A 21,487-nucleotide genomic window follows, 5' to 3' on the forward strand; every position below is an offset into this window, starting at 1 on the left:
TTTTAAAATGTAGAGGCAGAAGAATAAATACTTAAGTGCAATACTTGATTAAATGTACTTAGTTTTACATTCCATTTGATGTTGCTAATACATACAGTATGATAGAAACCCTGCTAACATGCTAACATGGGTTTGTTTTGCTACCTCTGAGTGGGAGGAGCGTACGGCTGACGTCAATCTGACCCGCCCCCTCCGCTCTCTCCCTTCGCCTCCCCGTCTAGTCCAGTGTCTCAAAGCCGAGAACGGAGCACCATCGAGGGGGTCTAGCTGGCTGTCAACCGAGCTCCTACGGTAGTCATGGCGGCGCCGTTAGCCCACTTCGATGAGGACTGGCAGGATTTCAATGAGTTCAAGCCGGCCTCAGCGTCCGCCGAGCAGCTGGACCAGCTGAACTCCAACGTAGGCGAGCCGTCGGGCCTAGACGATTTCTCAGACCTGGACAACAGTTTTTCCGGGGAGATCTGCAGCTTCAAATCGATGGAGGATCTGGTCCAAGACTTCGACGAGAAGCTGACAGTGTGTTTCCGAAACTACAACACAGCGACGGAAAACATAGCGCCCATTAAACCCATCACAGAGGATAACTACCTGAAAGACGATGAGTGAGTGTTTGTTTTATGTGGGGTTTAATATTTACGTTAACTTTTAATCTCTAGCTAGCCATGTTAGCATCAGCAGGCTCACATAGCGTTGTTAGCTTAGCTGCAATCAGTGCCGTCCAAAGTTTGGTCAACGACCTAGAGCTTGTTTTCGATGCGATAATACACTTTTCTGACGTGTCATACTAACTAAGACAGTTGCTTTTAAGTTGAAATCCACAACTGGAGAAGCTGCAATAGGGTACAAATGTATTAAGGTATTTTAACTGATCGGTCATTTAGGGGATGTCCTGCCACGTTACCAGCAATTTATTTGATGCTAGATAGGTTAATATTAACTATAAACCTGGTCAACAAAGCATATATTAAGTGAATTGCTTTAGTCATCTGCTCACTGTTGATCATGTAATCAAATAACCTTGATCATATGAAACAAATTCTTTAGACTTGAGTTTCAGGACCCCCTCCCCTCCTATCTTACTGTAAAAGATGTGTCATGTTATTTCATACATGTATTTGTTACTGTCTGAGAGGTTCCACTGTCAGCAGCAGCCCTTGTTATCTCAGTATGAAGCCCTCAGCAGGAGTTAGATCTCATAGATGCTCAAATGTCACAACTACACACTCACAATGACAACATGTTATTACTTCCCAGCAGCTAGTCACACCAATCCCACACCAGCAGGGCTGCACTGTGACTACAGAGCTGTGTGGGCTGCACAGATCTCCCTCTATTCTGCCTTCTTCTACATATTATATTGCAACATTCTCATACAGTTATTTCACATAATGTATTTTCCTACTAAAAGGGAAGTCGTGCATGCAAATAGCTGTTCAAATGTGACACGAATACAGGATCTTTCTCAACCACAATTTGAATATCAAGTTTGTGACTCTATCACCGTAGACAGAAAAATGACTACCATCATTTAGTGAGAACTTTGCTTACATGTCCTTTTAAATTAACTGGGATGAAAAGCAGTGTAAGATTTTGACAACATAATGATGGCAGTCTGCAGAAGCCAACATATTATCACGTAATCATACAAAAGTAACCGTTTTTAGCTGTTGTGTTTTTTTGGAATTTTAAGTGATAGAAAATGCATATATTTTGATAATCGATTCATTATTTCAGTCATTTATCCAGCAGAAATTCCACATATTTTCTTTTGACATTCACACCAAGGGGGGAATGTTTCACTATTTTTAGTACAAATTAAATGAATATTATAACCCCCTGATTATTTTTACAATTGGTATTTTAAATCAGCCTTGGTGACATCATCCGGTTGCTTGTTGTTTTTTTTAACAAAGAAAGCAGCATGTCATTCATACATTTGAGTTAGTTTTGCTTGAAAAGTCATCTTAAAAATCATAACTATTATCAAAAGTGTGTTCTGGTCAATCAAGTAATCCTTTTATGTATCATGTAAGTGATTTCAAAGCTTTTAATAGAGAAATATATAGCCTGTTGTGTAACAGATATCAGCGGGTCACTCAGCGAACACTGGCTTTTTCCTTAGGACATTTTGAAACTTAACTGCAACTTTGCCAAACACATTATGCACCGTGACATAAATACAGTAGTGGAGAGCTTCTCTCAGCAAAGAGCTGTGTCAGTCTCGCTTTAAATGTTTAGGGGGATGAAGGAGTGCTGGACGGACAAAGGAAGAAAGAAGCATTGAGGGCTGTTGTTGCTAGAGAGACAGAGGAAGGAAAGGGACTAGAATAATTGGACAGGAGCCCGGTGAAGCCCAAAGAGCAGCGCCAAGCTCTGCGAGAGTCTTTTCTGGATCACTGCACTTTTTCAGGACGTGCCCAGGCGCTTAATAAGTGTTCCAGAAAGACTGAGGAAGAGACGAGCAACGGGGATGACAAGGAGGAAATGTGTGTGGGTTTGAGAGACAGTTGTGTTTGTATTTCAAAGCCAAGTCGTGCATGTGGAGTGTCTGAGATAACACAGCATCCACACAAGTATATCCGAGCAAGTAATTCAAACAAATTGGCAGCATTGAAGTAGAGACATGAAAATGGAGAATGACCTTGTTTCTGGATGTAAACGCTCTCAGTGAAAGGGAAGCTTATTGTGTATTTGGCCGACACAGTGTCATCGCTTGAGGTACAAAAAACATTTCCTGCCAGCCTTTGCCCTATTTAGAACCCCCCCCCCCCACTCCCCAAGCTGTGCAGGAACACTTCAGGGGGAAACATGCGAGTTATGTAAATACTATGGCGATGCAAAGCCACTGTGACACATCGGATCACAGCATCCATCCTCATTCTGCTCGCAGCACTCAGGGCCAGCGATAAAAATATGAGTATGGGGGCTTTTCATTTCTATACAACTTTAATTTTTTTGTCAGAGAAGTTGAAAACATGCAGAATGTCACAATTGTTAGGTTTGTTTCTAAAGGAGACCACATGAAGGGGCAGATTTATTTAATAAAGCTTTATTTAGATGGCACTTTTCATACAGGCAGATCAAAGTGCTACACAAAATGGCACGGATCGCAAATGAAAACAAACATGAAATTCCCTTCAGATCAGATGTTAAGACCTTTTTGAAAACATGCAGAATAAGAACATCAAATAGTATTTTAACAGGGTTAAGACACAAGGATGTAAAATGTATCACGATTCCTCATTGAAATGAATCGATACGACTAAATATAAAAACCTATGAAACAGATCAAATAAACATATATATACACAATTAAATGTAATTATATTTATAATTGAGGTTAAATGATTAAACCATTTAAGAGACCAACTTAAAAAGATAGTTCTCTAATACAACTGTTATACAAGATAAGTAAAAACCTTTAAAATGAATAAAACAATATAAAATTAAGTAAATAATAAAGAATAGAAGACCATTTAAAAGTGGGGTGTTGCTAATTAAAAAAGATGTGTCATTTAATAATGTCCACTAGGACATAAAACGAGTGACTCGGTGAGATATGAGGGTGCCAAACCATTATGGCTTTTATTAACCAGTAAAAATAATTAAAACATCTATTCTAAAAGAAACTGGGAGCCAATGCAGTGCAGCTAAAACAGGATTACGCCCTTATTAAAGCACATGTCGGGTTAAATGTGTAGAACTTAACATCCACTGGATGATTTTCCATTCATTTTTGATCCCTTAAATTTGGTAAGCAGTATTTCTTTTAAGAAAGATGAAGGATCAACAGTAAACATGTTTGTTTTACACTCTCAGCGCCACCATCTGCTCTGATAGCGTCTCTGCCAGCGTGCATGTACTGCAAACCATCACCAGTCTGTGTGGTGATGACACTGTTTCTACATCAGCCAATTCTACTGGCTAAACGACTGTAATGATGTGAAACACGGCTCTGACAGAACGTATCCCATATGGATTACCGACAAACGCAGCTGACCTTTTGCTCTGAGGTCGGATCTACCGTATTTGCGTCAATCTCTCTCACCAGGGGAATGTTTACCGGGGAGAAGATGTCGTGTGATTAATGAGTTGTTACATTCGTCAGTGGTTTCAGGCGTCACACTCAGTGAAGTGGTGAGGGGGCGGTCGGAGAGCTGCCAAGTAATGCTGTGTCACATTAAAATAGAGAAGGAAACAGGGTTTGTCTTATTTACTGAGTTAGAACCTCTTATTTTCCACCTTTCACTTCTTGTACTGTTTACTCTTCTCCTCTCCTAGTAGTTCCAAAACTCAGTGGCATCGCTCCGAGGACTTTAGTTACTAACTGATCTGGGGAAATGGGCTTTTAGTTATTCTGCTCCATTTGCTTAAAACCAGCTGCAGGAGGAACTGAAACTCAGGGAGCTGGTCCTTCTTACGAGATTTAAAGTGGACCTATCATGCTATATTTGAATACTATATTGTAGGGCCATACCTATATAAAACATGTCTGTGAATTTTTTTTTTCAAAATACCAAACAGATCATGCATTTTAGCCATGCCTCATTTCGCTCTATTTGCTGTATTCCAGCCCTGTTTTTGCAAGGGCTGATTCTGTGGCAAATGAGCTGCAGCTGACCACGCCCCCCTGCAAAGGAGGGCACGAGCGTCATGTTACCATGCTGTTACCATGCCACGGCAACCTCTCATTCCCCTGATAGGTGGAGAGTTGCCCATATAGGCGGAGCTCCTTGTTTCTGACGTCAGAGATATTTCAAATGTGTATCAGTCTGTATAGGATCCGTTGCAGCCCCGTTTTTAGAGATTTTGGTATGGCGGAAAAGAGAGGGTTGTGTTTTCTGACGCTTGGTGAGTCCCCTGACACACCGGGGACACATATTCATGTATAAAAAACGTACAAAAGTGCATTTTGCATGATAGGTCCCCTTTAAAGTGAATCTTAGTGACCGGGAAGCAGGCAGCTCTGTGTAATCTCAATGAGACTTCTGGTTAAATAAATACAAAAACAAATCCATGAGATCTTGAACCCCTCTTTCTTTCCTCCAGGGTGTGGAACGCTCTGACAGATAATTATGGCAATGTGATGGCGGTGGACTGGAAGACATCACACACTCGCTCACTACACCTGCCCACCCTCAACATCACTGAGCACGAGGTAACACACGCACACGCACGCACACACACACACACACACACACACACACACACACACACACACACACACACACACAGTCCTTCACTGTGACACAGCAGAAGCTTGCGTTCGCACTGACTGCTCATTTGAGTCCACGTTAATACAATATATATTTTATTATGCTTTGAGTTTATTAACATTATATTTTACAACAACCAGCCTCTGCGTCAAAACAGCGTCAGCACGATGATGGAGAAAAAGTGCCACGTCACACATTTTATCCCGGGTTTAAGTTTGAAGTTGTTCTCCTGCTTTACATTAACTCACTTGTTCCAATCAGGTAGGCAAGCTTATGAAACATGCGATAATTAAGATCAGAATATAGGATGGATTGGAGGCATTAAAAAGTGCCAGAGGCCACCAAATTAGTATTTTACGTCCAAATGTTCATCCTTGTGAATCCCTGACACAGTAATTGCCAGTAAACCGGCTACATTTCCATAATCCTGCACTGTTCCTGAACCTCGCAGAAGAAGAGCCTTACATGTAATCAGTTTGCTTCAATCTGCTTAACCACCTGTTTGTTGTCTCATCCAATTCCCACTCACTTTCGGTCCCTCCCCCTCAAATCCCTCCACTGCCTCCCCCATCTCCCATCGAACAGAAGTTGGACAACCAGTCTCTGGACCTGTCTGACGACGAGGAGCTCAGGGAGCAGATGGACATGCACTCCATCATCGTCTCCTGCATCAGCGACGAGCCGCTCTACACGGCCGAACAGGTGACTTGACACACAAGCAGTGTAGTAATATTCACTTCCTTTGGAGACTTTAACTAGAAACAAATCATAAGGATTCAGCGCTTTTGAGGCGACTTCCACAATAATCACACTTCAAAACCACACGACTCCAGTGTTGGTCCCCTATCATGCACAATGCACTTTAGGTGTATTTTATAAATAAATATATGTCCCCAAAGTGTCAGAAAACAAAACCCTCTCTCTTTCCCTCGATACCCAAATCTAAAAGAACGGGGGTACAACAGAGCTGATCCAGATTTGCTACGGTCATGAAGACGTTACTTTTTTTTAATTTCTTTTTTTTATAAATCTCCAGACCCAGAATCAGCACTTCTCTAACAGGGCTGAAATAGAGGGATATGAGGCATGGCTAGAACAGTGATCTGTTTGGTATTTTAAGCAAAATGCTTCATAGACATGTTTTTTAATATATCTGAGACCTATAAAATATGCCTAAAAATAGTATAATAGGAGACCTTTAAAACCACAAAAATGACCTTCTTTTTCTTTAATGCTGCTGTCCCCTTTTTAATTAGAAAACTATTGTATTATATTTATACAGGGGGAAACAGTGAGATTTTAAAATGATGACACACACACATATCCGCCTCACTTATTTGGTTAAATCAATCACAATGTTTCTTACCGGGATTTGTCTTGGCCAGGTCATTTGACCCCTTTCTTTACGACCACAAACAGCCTTGACTACCAGTGTACACAAACATTAGATTTGGCGAGATATGCAGGTCACACTGGAACATCCTTAAAAAACACACAACACAGTTGTAGGAGCCAATTAACTGTGGCTATAAAGGTAGGAACCTATGTTTGTTGGTGAGAGGTTCCGCCGGAAGACCCATACAGTTTTTGAACACACACGGAGAACACACACGGACAACACACGGAGAGCACACACACAAACACGGGATTACAAACAAAGCAAAAGGTATTGTGTAAACCATAAATATCGTGTGGTGAATGAAACAAAGAAACCAGTAAAAAAGGGAAATAAATGGACTGTTTCGAACTGACTTTTATTCGGCGTCAATTATTGTGTGCGTCAATTACACCCACCAAGCGGATCCTCAGAGGCTTAAAGCGTTGGCTTAGCCTCTACAAAAGGTTTCAAGCTGTGAACTGCTCCTAGTAAATGACAATCCCTCATCCTCTCTTTCCAGACAGACCAACACTAAATAAAACACAGACACACTAAATCACACATTGAAGTTAAATATCTAACATGTGTTGTTTAGGTGATAGAGGAGATCGAGGAGATGATGCAGGAGTCTCCGGACCCCGAGGACGATGAGAGCCCCTCCCAGTCCGACCTCTCCATGCTCTCTCAGGACTTCCACTGCCTGAAGCGCTCCGGCTCCAACACCAGCTACGAGGACCGTGAGTGCCCCCGCCGCGTTGATCTTCGATAAGAAAATCAAGCTTGTTGTCCTCTCAGCTGTGCTTTTTCACTCTCTGCTGCCATCTCACTGTATTCTAAATCACTCAGTGAAGTGTAATGGGTCGCACTGTCTGGAACACGAAGAAACAGCCACACACATATTCTTACGTAATGTGTAACAAAAGCAAACAGCAATTAGGTTATTTCTACTTGTTATGTAATCAACAGCGTTTATTTGGCTTGAAAAAGTATTTCTGATGCCAGACAGCTGTAGACGGAGCAGCTGCACCCTCAAGGCTATAGATTTAGTTTCAGATATATTTGCATAATCGAACTACAATATGTTATGTGTTAACTAATCAGACATAATCAGTATCATTAAGTGCATTCACAATATTTACACGGAGCTGATTACTCATGCCTGGAGTGACTTACCCTCCAGCCCCCCAATTTACACCATTAATCATCGACAGCAAATGCAAAAAAACGAAATTATTATTTATTATTCTTATTTTCTCATTTAAAAAAAGTCATGAACGAATATCACAAAAATGAGGTGAACACTCAACTGAATTGCAGCCTTTTCCCACAGAGCAGAGAGGGAAAAATAGGTTGTGAATAGCGGTAAAAAGAGTAGTTCAATATAAATAGTGAAAATATACTGATGTGAAAAACAACATTAAAATGATATCCTGTGTTCCAATCAAAGTAACTATCACACCCCTCTCCATCCTCTCATGCTGACCTCCTCCTCTTCCTCCTCCTCCTCAGGCCTGCGTCAGCTGTCTGTGTCCGAGCTGACCGAGACTCTGGAGGAAGTGGAGACGGCCATCCGCCGCTACAGTGAAGAGCTGATCCAGGCTCTGGCCCTGCGAGACGAACTGGACTATGAAAAGGAGGTACTTTGATTTGAATCCTCTTTTAATACTTTCCTTCTCAAACCACAACCAGGCAACAACATTAACTGCATCTGGAGTCTAGTCAAAGCTAAGAACCAGTCAGAAAATCATTAACAGCACTCAGAATCAGTCAGACAATTCCAGTCGTTTTTGGTCGTAAGCTCCAAAATGCTAGTTCTATTTCGAAGAGAACAGCGATTTGAACATCTGTTGAAACAGAGCGCATTGCTCACAGTACACCGGAGCGAGGTCAGTGAATCTCACTTCTTTTTGCTTTATGACGTGACTGTCGCTGGGTATTTTTAACAGCAGATAAAAATAGGTTTCTTTTTAAGTGTTGCATAAAGAGGGTGGGGAATCTTGTATTGTCGTTTGATCCTGAAAACCAGCATAAATTAAAAAGAACGTTCTGTCTATTAAACCAGGTGAAGAACAGCTTCATCTCGCTGCTGATCGACGTGCAGAACCGACAGAAGGAGCACCGCGACCTGCTGCGGAAGAAGAAGAAAATCCGAAGCACGACGACAACTGGGCCCAACGGCCGGAGGACCGCCAGCACGCACATACCGGGCACGGTGAGTCATGTGGGGACACGGAAAGGACAAAACATTTTGCCCCGAATGCATCATTATAATGACGATGAGTGAAGCAGACACACACTTCTTCAAAGTAGGAGCAGAAACGCTCGATGCATGACTCTGCAGTTTGCATGGTGCTTTCACACCGTGGGCTTCTCTTAAACCTTTTCCTTCCTTTCGCTTCAAATAGAAACCTCTTTACTCTCTTTTTCCTTCCTCTCGCTCCTTGTAGAACCTCACTCTGGAGGGACTCTCCAATGTCATTCAAAATGGCCTCCGTCAAACTTTTGGCCCCACAGGAGGGGACAAACAGGTGCCCCTGCTCTTTCTTTATCCAGCTCATGCTTCTTTCTTTGTCTTTTTATTTTTACCACTTGCATGTGTCCTTCTCCACTGCTACTGCTGGTGTTTTGGTGTCATGTCGGCCATTTGTTTTTCTGTTTTTGGTTGATTTTATGCTCTCTTTATTGCAGTCATGCTTTGTTCTTTATATCTTGATTTCTCTCCATCACTTGTCCTTGATTCATTATGTTACAATTTTTTTATTGTTTTGTACATTTTACAAATGTTATTGTGTTGCCTTCTTGTTCCTGTTTTAAGCAGAGAGAACACTGTTGCATAATTACTGCTTTCTTTTAAGTAAACATTTAGTCTGCAATATTGAAACCAGCTGCCAGTTAAATACAGGCCTATCTATAAGGGGCTTACCTATCATCTGTTCATACATTCATGAAATTGAAATCCTTTTTTAACACTATCTTCCTAACAAAGGGCAATAATTCATTTTTATTCAAATGCTCGACCTGCATGGGTAACATGCATGTATTTGTTGTGCCTTACACTCTCCTCTCTTTCAGTACCTAACCACAGTAATCCCCTATGAGAAGAAAGCCGGCTCCCCTCCGGTAGATGACCTTCAGATCCTCACAAAGAGTGAGTATATCAACACCCTCACAATAAAAAACACACCTACTGGAACCTGATGAAAGGAGTTGCTATAATCTCTGCAGCTGTTTTTTAAAGCAACTTTTCTTCGTTTTGCCTCGACACTTTTTAATGTTTTCTATATGTAATGTGCTCCTTTGTCTTTCCTAGTTCTCCACGCCATGAGGGATGACAGCGAGAAGGTCCCAGCTCTGCTAACAGACTACATCCTCAAAGGTAAACACACAGCCGTCCTCTATTAGCTTGAACTGCTTCCTCACACGTTTGATATCAATGTGAGGGGTTTTCACTAATATCAAGGTGGAGCAATGTAAAAAAAAAACTCAAAGCAATGAAAAGTACTGAAGCCCTAAGGGGCAAGACAATTCCGGGCATAAGTATTACTATAACAAACACACCAAACTCTGGTGCTCCATTTTCTAAATCGGATCTAAATAGTTCTCTGTTTTGTGGGTATGACTTAACAACAGGTGGAAAAAAGGTTTAGCTAGCATCATATTCTCATAACTCTCCGCTAAACTCGTTACATATATTGTGTGTTAGCATGTTAGCAAATGTATTTAAACCATATCAATGTGCATTCCTTGTCTTTAGACTGTATAGAGTAATTAAATCTCAGGTGGAAGAAAACGTGAATGCTTTTAGTCCATCGGGTTGTGGTGCCCTTGAACCCCTTGTGGACAACATATGTATTACAACAACACACACATTTAATTTCTTTCTCTCCTCCAATTTTCAAAACTCCAAAAAAATCATCCTGGTTAAACTACTTTGTCACGTATTCCTGAGTCAATGCCCTTCAAGACATCCATAGAAAACACGTCCCAAATGTGACTTTAGAGAGAGTTAAGAGGTGGTTCCACTTGACATCTTGCTTGAAAGAGGAAGTACAACATGTTCTATTTCTAGGGAAGTCAACAGTATAATAAACCAGGATGCGCGGTAGAAAAGTAGCACTCTACACAAGCGATAGTAATCGGGAAGGTGGGGGAAATGCTTTTCTTGCCACCCTTCACTTTTGACCTGTACCTTCCTTGTCTTTCGTCTGTGCTGCATTGTCTTCTGGGTAGCTCTGGTATGAGAGCAGTGGAACCTGAGGTTTGTGAGGCACTGACACAACTAACACAGTTTCTCACCTCCAGTCTTCTTCTTCAGAGCCCCCTTTTTTCTCTTTTTCTCTCAGTCCATCTTCGTAGCTTCACTCTCCCCCCCCCCTTCAAAAACAGCCGCTCTCCCCCACTCACTCTTCGCTGTAGTGCCTATCGTGCTGTGGCTGCATTACACCTCCCCTGAAACACGTGAAAACACTCATGCACCTAAATTCCTCCGTTTTCTGCGAGCTTGTAGCGGCAGCTGTCTGCTCCTCACCTGTTTTTCTTCCTCTTCTCTCACCCCACATTTCCTCTCCGTGGTAGTTGCTCTTCCATCATTAACAGCTCTCCTTCATGAGCGAATCAAAACAGCCTTAACTTTAAGCACATCTCTTCTTGTCTCCGCAGTGCTTTGTCCCACGTAAAGCCAGCTTCCTGTTTCCAGAACCATCCGTAGGACCATCAGAAGGAGGTTCTGCTAATCTCGAAGATAATGGATACAAAATATGTCTTTCCTCCATGTTTTTCCAACACATAGACTTTCTTTCCTTGTGGCATTTCTGTTTTTTTCTCTGCCACCTTTGTTTTTCCTAAGATTTTAACTCTAGATATAACTCCTCACTCTGTATAGTTATTTTCATTCTTAATCAGTGCTAGGACCCTGTATATCCGGACTGCATGCTGACTTGTCTATGAATGCCAGCAATCAGTATTATTAGTCACTTCCTTATTGGCCCGTGGCACTTGAATGGAGAAGGGTCAGGTGTATTGTAATCTCTGGGCTTTGTCTTTAAGGGAAAAGCAGTCCAATCCGTCTGTTTTATGAAACGCATTTGGATCATCTTAGGCATTGGGGGAATACAAATTCTGGCAAAATGGCTGATTGACTGCATAATGTCGGGGTTAAGCATACCCTTTAATTTAAAATCCAAACTCGTGATTTAACTGGTCTTTTGCATGTTGGTTTTCTGTTAAAGCTCAATTTTGGCTTTTGGAATGTTAAAAATGAAATATTTTGTATACGATTAAGAGAAATTGCACAGTTTTTAGGAACTTTTATTTTTTGAAAGATTGAAAAAAAGGTAAAACGACGTGAGAAAGTAATAGCTGGATGAGCAAACTTGTAAATCATATTTTTGGAGATGGAATTGTTTTTAAGGTGAGATTAGGGACTTTCCACCTTTTGTGACCACACAGCAACACCATTTTGTAAATGCTGTCCATTGATCTCTGAGCCCTCGAGTAGCGACCTCCCCCCCAACAACTTTATCACTTCCCCAGAAAGTCGTCATAACAATGCGTCTAAAAAATACCTCGTATAAAATGTTCGCATAAGTAGAAAACGTATCATTTAGGTAAATAGTGTTGTTAAAATTGGGTTTGATAATTGTGTAGTTAATCTTCTGTTATAAGTGGGTTTTCTCTGACTGTTAACCCTTTAACTGTTGTGGTAGCACTTTAGTCTATCAGTGATCTGGTCATGTAGTAGTGGAATATTTGGTGAATTTATGAAGAGTACGTCTCGCTAGATTAGCGTTAGCTAGCAGTGCCAAAACATATAGGGTTGTTGTCATGCGTCCAACTGTTTACCCTGCAAGTCTTCGCAAGGAATTAAACCAGCCTTAAAGGGGTACTCCACTGATTTTACACCTTAAACGTTTCATTCAGAGAACTACTCACCCTGTAAAAACAGTTTAAAAGTTTGTCGTCTACATTTAGGAGTAGCTTTTCTAAGGAAATGACCCAATGATGTCATGGTGATGTCATCAGGTTCATTTTGATTTGGGCCTGTAACTTTGTTACAAACTCAGTGTACCAACAGATTAATTAAACCAAAACACTACAGAGTTGCATTATGGGAAATGTAGGATTCAGTGAGTGTTTTAGCTCGGCACATGGTACGGACTAGAAGTCAGAACATTAATAACATCTATAGGCTCTTATTTTTGTGTCTATTGCAAGTCTACCATCATTAGAAAAGTGCAATACTTAATCACTGGAGCGCCCCTTTAAAACCTCGTACCGCCGACTAGCACAGCGTATGTGTCGCTACGCTAACGTTCAGATAACCAGCTACTACCGGTGCACCACCCAGCGTCAACATCAGGTCCAGTCTAGCTCTCAGGTACGATTATCAGTGTTACTAGTTTAAAATCTTCCTCTGAAAGGTACTAACATTCCTGAGTCTTTGTAATGTTTTGGCAACAGGTATATTAGCTAGACTCTGCTGCACTTCCATCTACAAATGATACCTGGATGAGCCAGTGGAGTTAATTATCTTGACTAAACCAGGTTAGCATTACAGATGTTGATAATGTCGTGATTTGTCACTTAATTTAGTCCTAGAATAAGCTTAGTAATGATAGTAGTGGGAGGTGTAACTAGCATTTAAGCGGCTCAGTAGCATCCACTTGGTGTAGCAGTTTAGCGACGATAACGCATCTAAACTTCGTAGGAAAAGGTGAAACTGTTATGAAAAAAGGAATTTACTTCACTGGTTTAAACATTCTTAAGCATGTTTCTCATGCATGCTTCCAGGTGAAAATGGTGTAGGAAGATGACGAAGGGGTGTGATAAAGTTAGCAAACATTTGGGAAGAGTGCACAACCGGTTGCTGAAATTCGAGGGGTCCATTTTTATCTTTTGTAAAAGAAAACAAAAGCTTGCAGTGCTATATTTAACTATTTATATGTGACTGTTGTTTCTGCTGTTCCCAGCTTTGTAAACATTTTTACCCTAGCATGTGCTACAAGCACTTTACTGCTGCACACACATTTCTAAGAATGGCTAATTTGTTTACAGAGGTATAACGATCACACTAAAGGGACAAGTGCATGTCAAAAATTGAATGCATAAAGCATTAATTCAAACTATTTAGAAGATATCGAAAAAGGGCATTTATACAAAAAATTGTTGATCCTTGTCTTTTAAAAAGCTTAAATAACCTTTAATTTTATAACGAAATGGAAAGTCACTGGAGGCTCTGGATCCCATCTCAGGCCATAAATCTGTTAGCGGACATATCAGTGTAACTACAATTTAGAGATCTATATTTATACATGCACGACAGAACAAGCAACAAAAAAAAGGCTGCCTTTGTAAATGCCTAAACATTTTTGTACATTAAACCATATCCTTTTTGTTTTAATGCAATATAATTCCCCGATTGGAGGTTTTATGTTTACCGTCTCATGTGGTACTGCAGTATATTAATTTATTATGTAAATGTTCAGTTTTGGTACAAGTGTTTTGTGCCCACATTGCATTGCAACTCATTTGAAAAATAAATGAATATGTGAACACTGTGTGGTTTCAGCTTACTGTGTGTTTGTGTAAAATGTTGATAATCTTCTCTTATTATTCCTTTATAAATTATCTCAGGGAACATTTTCTCATCCTATAAAGGAATGCTTAATATCAGCTGATACAGTGACAATGGTGACATGAACCCAGTTACAGTTTTAATCAAAAATAATTATAATAAATCATTTTGATTAATTAAAGTTTCCTCTGGTTCACAGACATGTTTTGCTTTTTCACTAACCAAAAAATAGAGCTTTTTGCAAATGAATGTGTCTGTAAAATAAGTACGTCCCCCTTCAAACAATCTGAAATAGATTTAAACAGAATGTCCTTCTGCGTCTATATACAGTATCTTTGGTTTTTCTATTTCCTAATGTGTGCTCACAGTTTATATCCTCAGCAAAAGCAGCTGCTTCCTCTCGACCAGCTTTGCTCTAAAATATCAGGACTGTCTCATCCTCGCTTCCTTTCTCCTCCCAGTTGCCACAGTTACTCCAGTGATTTGTCATGAGTCTTTTTTATCTGTATTTCTCATTTCCGGAGAAAAGGAACTCCACCTCGAACTGTGTCTGAACCGGATTCTGAACCGTTTACAGCTATCTAGCAGGCACAGTGACACTTTGACTGGTTGTGTCCTGTCAGGGGTCAAAGGTCAGCCCGGGTCACAGGTTGGTGTCAGTGAACATGGTGTGCTCCTTCCTCACCGTGCTGAAACCTTTGACAGTGTCAACAAATTCCTCATCGTCCATGAACTGCAAAGGAGAAGGACAGAGCTTTTTAAACATGAGTCAGCAGTTTAATTCAAGTCACTTGGAGTTGTTTTGGCAAGACAAAAGACTATAGAGATAATTTGTGTGTATGTGTATCTTTCTCTCTCTCTCCACAGCTAATCTCCCATACTACTTGACCCATTAGCTTAATATTCGTTATGCTCATTTATGACTGTACGCTCAAGGACCTCTTGTGGTTGCGTTAATTCACATTTTTTGAGAAGCATATTTTATTATCTTTTTTTATACCTTCATTGACTGCTGACTCCTCTTAACCAGCCACTGATCAACACATGCTTCAGTAACAAAAGGCATTCTACATGATAAGGCATTACATTTAATTTAGCTGACTCAAATCGACTTACAATTAGTGTACTAAACTATACCATTTTATGTGCTACATACATTTTTCATTATATTTTGATGGCCAAGTTGCATTGGAAATTTCCGGCAATAAACTAGGCTAAAAACCAGCCTTTTGGAGCCTGTTGTAGGCCAAATATAGCCTTTTGTTTTGATACCTATAGAAAAGTTTGGTCTCATTTGAACCGGAGCATCTGTGGATTAACTCCACATTGGATATGTTATGATCAAATGCTGTTTTTGTTTACTTGGTTCCATCTTGACAAAGAGAGACACAACTGGCAGAGATTTACACTAACATTTATATTTACTGTATAACTCTAACTTCTAGAATCCCTATTTCCCCCTTTTTGGTACATTAGCGTGCAGCTGGGAAAACATGTTTTGAAAATGCTCTGAATTAACAGCACACAGTTAACTCTGTATGTGACCGTGGTGGGAGCATTGTCTGATATAATATCATAGTTTAATAATGTTTGGGGGTCTCTCACCATCCCACTGTCATGGCCGGATATGTTTGGGTCCCACGTGTCGTCGTCCCCTGTGAGGGACTTCCCGTCCATCACCTGGCTGACGCTGCGCCTCAGGGAGTTCACGCTGAGGATCCCCAGCTCACCCTGAGGTGCCTCCTCATCCATGGGCTCACATTTAACCTCCAGCACTTCCTGTTGGGAGCGGAGAGAGAGGGCTGTTACTGCCATGCACGTGTGCGGGTACACTTTTTTTTAATATGTGATGATTTTTACCTCTAACTTCATGGTGAAGCCTTTCAGTGTTACACTGTTGGAGAAGCCTGCTGTGTCAGGCACAGCGTCAAACTGAATAAAAAGATAGCAAATGTATAATACATAAATAAATAAATTAAGCAGGTTCATTCTTTATATAGTAAATAGGGATTAGTAAATAAATGTGTCCTCACAAAAACAGAGTTGCTGGCAGGATAAACAGCTATGGGGTTCCTCCTCTTCTGAAGGGGCAGGGACACCAGCGGGGGTCTCTCTCTGGTGAAGGGGGGCTTGTTCAGGGCCTGCAGGGAAAAGACAGATACTGACCTGTACTTAGGGTAGAAAAAAACCAAGTACAATATTGAGTTTTTGTCCACTTTTTCCCAGGATGGAAAAGTACTCAGATTGTGTACAGTAAGTAAAAGTAGAAGTACCAGAGTGTAGTAATACTCTTACAAGTAGCACTTTTACTAAATGTTACTCAAGTAAAAGGGCTGATTCCAAAAGTATTGGCATCAAAATATACTAAAATTACCAAAAGTAAAAGTACTCATTATGCTGATTGGCCCATTTCACAATCATATATGATTTGTTTGATTATAATTATTCATGTAATAAAGTGTTTATCAAGCTGGTAAAGATGGAACTAATTTAAATTACTTTATTTACTGCAGGGTAGCATGTGAATCCTATTATTTATAGTACTATTTATTTATAGAGAAGTCCTATTGAAGTGTTGATTCTATTATTGATCATTCTTTCTAATCTATATCTAACTAAGTAACTAAAAGTACTACACAAATGTAGTGGAGAAAAGTACAATATTTACCTCAGAATTGTAGAGGAACACAAAGTAACATCAAATGGAAATACTCCAGAAAAGTGCAAGTATGTCAAAATGGTACACTACTTGAGAAAATACTTCCCACCACTGACTTTACTTGAGTAATTAAATGTTAAACTACTTTCTTCTACTCCACTTCATTCCAGAGGAAATATTATACTGTATCTTTACCAAAGTGCATTCATACAGCTTTAGTTACTTTACAGGTTAAGAGTTTACAAACAAAATAAGCATTTATAAAATATGATTACAGATTAAACAGTACATAACTGTGCCCCACCTTCACCATCTTAACGGTCCCTTACCTTATGGAGCGCGACCCCCAGCACGATGGCGAGCAGCAGCAGGGCAACGGCTGCCATCACCACGATGAACCACAGCTCTCGGATCAGAGGCTGTCCTCCCTGCCCCCCCTCCGCCCGCTCACCTCCACCTCCCCCTGCAGGAGGAGTGAGGCTCCGTGAATCTGAAGGGGAACAAAACATTTTGGATCTTGATAGACATTATGACACCCAGAATAAAGTATGTCAATTATATAACTATTAGGGAGTTTTAGCATATATTTAACAACAATGCTACGTCCTTTTTCTGGACTACAGAATAACGATTATTACCTGACGCTATTTTAAAAACCAGATGAAATTTGTAAGACCATTTTCATATCGCTAATTTTAAATAAATGGTGTATCTGGATCCTTTAGACATTGTTATCCAAAGCTACTTACAAAATGAACAATCAACCATTAGCAAACAAATGTAGAACAGCCCGAGTCCTGCAAATAGGCTACATTAGCTTCAAATTGGTCAAACCATTTTAGAGGCTAAATTCAGACATATATTTTTTATACACAGTTTTTGTTAAAATATATTTAACTTGCCAAGGTGCAGAACATATACATTGCTCCGCTAAATGTCTCTTATTCTGGTTGTAAGTTTTGTATTTAGACTTCTCGTGGGTTCACATTTGATAGGAATACATCACTCAAGTCTCTGTTAGATAGAAAGGCGATCACATGTGCTGTAGAAGAGATAACACTGTAACCAGAGACATACTTGATCTCATGGCCTAGTTTTTACCCTGCTGCAACACACTCCTTAACTCCAGCCACTTTGTATCAACTCCTTCACACCTCTTAAGTCTTAAACATATAGAGTTATACCCTGAAGTCAACATAATGAATATAACAATGCAACTATTCCTGCATCCAACAAGACAGTCGGAATTCTTATGAACAGAAGGAGAAAAACAGGTAAGAGTTTGGAGGGGCTGATGGGAAATAAATAAATGTGTCCACACAGAGACTCACCAGTACTGAGGTCCGTGGTTCGGCCTGATGAAGGGGTGCTGGCAGCCCCTCGCTGTGTGACACATCGATCTGAAGAGCAAAGACCTGTGTTGCGTTTAGGATCCCACCTGTCAGCCCATCAATATTTCACAATTCACACCACGATGCGTTCACATGCTGAACGTACACAGGGCAGGAGAGACTTTAGACAAACATCCCCATGTCCTGTTCCCTGAGGCGAGTGTTTCCTGGAGAGCACAGGGTTCAAACATATGAGCTCGAAAAAAGTGTCTCGCACAGACGGAGTGTGTGTCCTTCTCGAGACAGAACTCCCTTTGCTTTTTTTTCAGCAGCGCCATGGCAACAGCCAGGTGTCAGGTGTCAGTTTACCTGCAGAATGGTCGTAACCATACCACCCCTCTGATGCAGTTTCTATATAATTTCTTATAGGAATAAATGCCCTATGGGTCTTGTGTTTACTTCTTACAGTATGATTAATGTTGAAAAGAAGGTAACAGCACTTAACATTCCCAGAGTCAATGATGTCTTACATTAATAAAGGAACTCCTCAGTGAGGTCACACAACACTGTAGGTATTACATTTCATGAAAGCATGTTGCATAAAAGGAAATTACCTGAAAGAATAACCTACTTTATTACATTTCAGAAAACATAGACTTATTTAACAGACATATAATAGAGTATGGAATCCATTTCTTAATCTTTTTCGAGGGAAAATACTGTGCAACCTTGAGCAGCTCTTTCTACACTGCAAAATACTCAACTAGTCAACTTGTTTCCATTTTTATGTGGCACTTTTATTTAGTAGTTTATTATTATGTTTGTTCTGTTCTTTATTGTCTTTCACATAATATGTCAATGACTATAATCATGGAGTATTGCAGGTATTTTAAATCACAATATCACAGTAAGAAACAAACACATGTGGATATGTTTTATGAATGAATCAGCAGTTTTATTATTGATATGTCTCAATTTCTCTTAATAGCTTCCATATTATGTAACCCTATGACTCCACATCGATGCAGCAGTCTAATATATACTGGACGAGTAAGACACAACTACTTTTATAGTGTTAGTGTTTCATTCTGTATCTATTTCTATATGCAATGAGGTGAATAACCACATGATGGCGCTAAGCAGCTGCTGTGTGTCCCATTATGAGTCAATGGCAGCAGAGACACCAAAACTAGTCTGGTATTCGATTCTTCTATAGGCATGAAGTACAACACTTTTGAAATGAATACATATTTGCGTATTCATATAAAGAAAAAAAAGACAGCCATATTTTAAAGAATGCTAATTGGTAATCAAATGTAATGGTAAGGCCACATTGAAGCAGATTATTGTAATGTTTTAGACTAGGGGTGTCCAAACTACGGCCCGGGGTCCAACTGCAGCCCGTTGTCCATTTTGAATTGGCCCTCATCAAATTCGAAAATCGTAGTGGAATAAGGCCCACACATGAAACTTGTGCTTGTCTTATGTGATAATTCTTAAATATATATGCGAACATATACTACACAGTATAGTATTAATGTTTCAATAAGCCCACTTTTCAAATAAATTCAGTCAATTTAAGTTGAAAAAGTTTTTTTCTAACAAATCTTAGTTCATAAAAAATAGCCCAATAACTTATTAACATTGTAAGCTTGAAATACACCCTTTCTATTCCCCCTTATTATAAGCAATCTGAGGCTTCTGTTTTAAGATATGAGATGGCAACACCTTTGTAATAAAATAAATAATCCTATGGAAAGCTGTGATGTAGGCTGTTTCTTAAAACAGAGTATGAAGAATACTTTACCTACATTTGATTGATTTTGCTAACTTATAACTTAACTTATGAGACATTATACCTCTAGTGAGGGGCCCAGCCCTTCATATGTTTTTCTGTATATGGAAAACATGTTGGACACCCCTAGCTGTCTAAGACCTAAAACAATGTAGCCCATTACAAAAGCGTTGTATGTGAAACCCAGCATTGCTTTAGAACAAATTTGAGCATACGTTACATCGTAATGTTTCCAAAGTGATTATATAACATTCTTTTTCATCTTTGAGCCATCGGTCCCCAGGTCCAGACATCAGCACTCGGTATGAGCGGAGGCCCCCACATTAACTAACTGCTCATTTGATTTATTTTTTACAGAAAAGCTGCCCATAGTCTAATCAGCATTCATACCTTGCCATGATGATTCGGGACAATGCTTTTTTATTGAGGAAATGATCTCACCCTTGAGTGCCAGAATCAGCCTTTTTTTACAGCCCATATCCTCAGGGCCTCATCCATCACCGAGGTGTCTGGGCGACACGGCCTCTAGACACACACTAACTCATTTAAGAAGAGGGACATGCAGGAATATATCACTCAAGATCACTAACTCACTTACTGACGGCTCAAACATCTTTGTGAGTTTTAACCACAGGAAAATAAAGACATTGTTTTCTGCCGACAGATGAAGGACGAATGGGTTCCCTTTGGATTTGTGTTTATCTTTCTATTCAATCATCCATTTTTATTCTTCATTGTCTCCTCTCCTCTTCTTAAACGTACAAATAAGATAACAGGCTTCATGTTACAGAACCAATCGTGACTGATTGCCCCTAAAGGCTGCACCTCTCTCCAGTTGATATTTCCTTTATCGACTGCAAACTCAATCAAAAAGCATGTAATCCCACAAAATATCTTCTTCTTTAATCCCCGGTCTAACAAAAGCAGAGTGCTGCTCATCATCTCAATAATTTACAATTACATTTTCAAAATGATTGCTGTAAAACCTGGTTGTAAGAGACATTTGAAACACTTGATTTGAAACATCTACTGGATCTAGCAGCAAGCAGCATATAAACAAGCAAGATACTGCTGAAAGCAATGGAAGAAATCTAGCAAGGGGACCTTGAGTTAAGATTTAATTTTTCTGAGGTGCAGAATAAACCTTCAAGCTCAATATTTCTTAATTTGTTTGATAGATATTTATTCAAACGGTTCTAAACCTGCCATTGATTTGTCACTGTGTATAAACCATAGCAGTTTGTTCCCTTGTATTTGTCTTTGTATGTCATTTTATAAAAATCATCATAAATGTATCATTTATCATATTAATGGACACTAAAAACATGTATGTAACAACATGAACATTAAAGGGGATATATCAAGCTATTTTTTGGGTTGATAATTGAATTTGAAATGCTTTTTTTGTTAAAAAAACACCTTTTTTTCTGATACCGTCTGAATAAACCTGTGTTCACCCTCAATCTAGAAGCTTAGTTTTGGCCCCTGTCTCTTTAAGTTTTTTATCCTAAAAAGCCTTGCCCTGATTGGTCAGT

At 39.8% G+C, this 21,487-nt stretch overlaps 2 protein-coding genes across 4 annotated transcripts; one reads left to right on the plus strand and one right to left on the minus strand.

Moving 5' to 3' along the window:
- The first annotated feature begins 213 nt into the window (after nt 1-213).
- Nucleotides 214-14,150, plus strand: fez2b (fasciculation and elongation protein zeta 2b). 3 transcript variants are annotated; one of them, XM_079642758.1, is made up of 11 exons: nt 214-602; nt 5,050-5,158; nt 5,802-5,918; nt 7,190-7,331; nt 8,104-8,231; nt 8,657-8,806; nt 9,042-9,122; nt 9,667-9,742; nt 9,905-9,970; nt 10,825-10,852; nt 11,254-14,150. In XM_079642758.1, the coding sequence occupies exons 1-10, from the start codon at nt 298-300 to the stop codon at nt 10,833-10,835; spliced, it is 1,185 nt and encodes a 394-aa protein (XP_079498884.1). In that variant the 5' UTR covers nt 214-297; the 3' UTR covers nt 10,836-10,852; nt 11,254-14,150. The 3 variants fall into 3 exon arrangements, with proteins under 3 accessions (XP_079498884.1, XP_079498883.1, XP_079498885.1); XM_079642757.1 differs by lacking the exon at nt 10,825-10,852; XM_079642759.1 differs by lacking the exons at nt 9,042-9,122; nt 10,825-10,852 and having other exon boundaries at nt 215-602.
- On the minus strand, nt 12,635-20,350 carry LOC307016239 (usherin; the record flags this gene model as incomplete). Its single annotated transcript, XM_079645277.1, has 7 exons — nt 12,635-14,900; nt 15,773-15,946; nt 16,028-16,099; nt 16,201-16,308; nt 17,156-17,316; nt 18,158-18,264; nt 20,343-20,350. The coding sequence occupies 7 exons, from the start codon at nt 20,348-20,350 to the stop codon at nt 14,811-14,813; spliced, it is 720 nt and encodes a 239-aa protein (XP_079501403.1). The 3' UTR covers nt 12,635-14,810.
- Nucleotides 20,351-21,487: the final 1,137 nt, after the last annotated feature.

The sequence above is a fragment of the Notothenia rossii genome, assembly GCF_949606895.1.
Source record: "Notothenia rossii genome assembly, chromosome: 8".
Classification (NCBI taxonomy): Eukaryota; Metazoa; Chordata; class Actinopteri; order Perciformes; family Nototheniidae; genus Notothenia; species Notothenia rossii.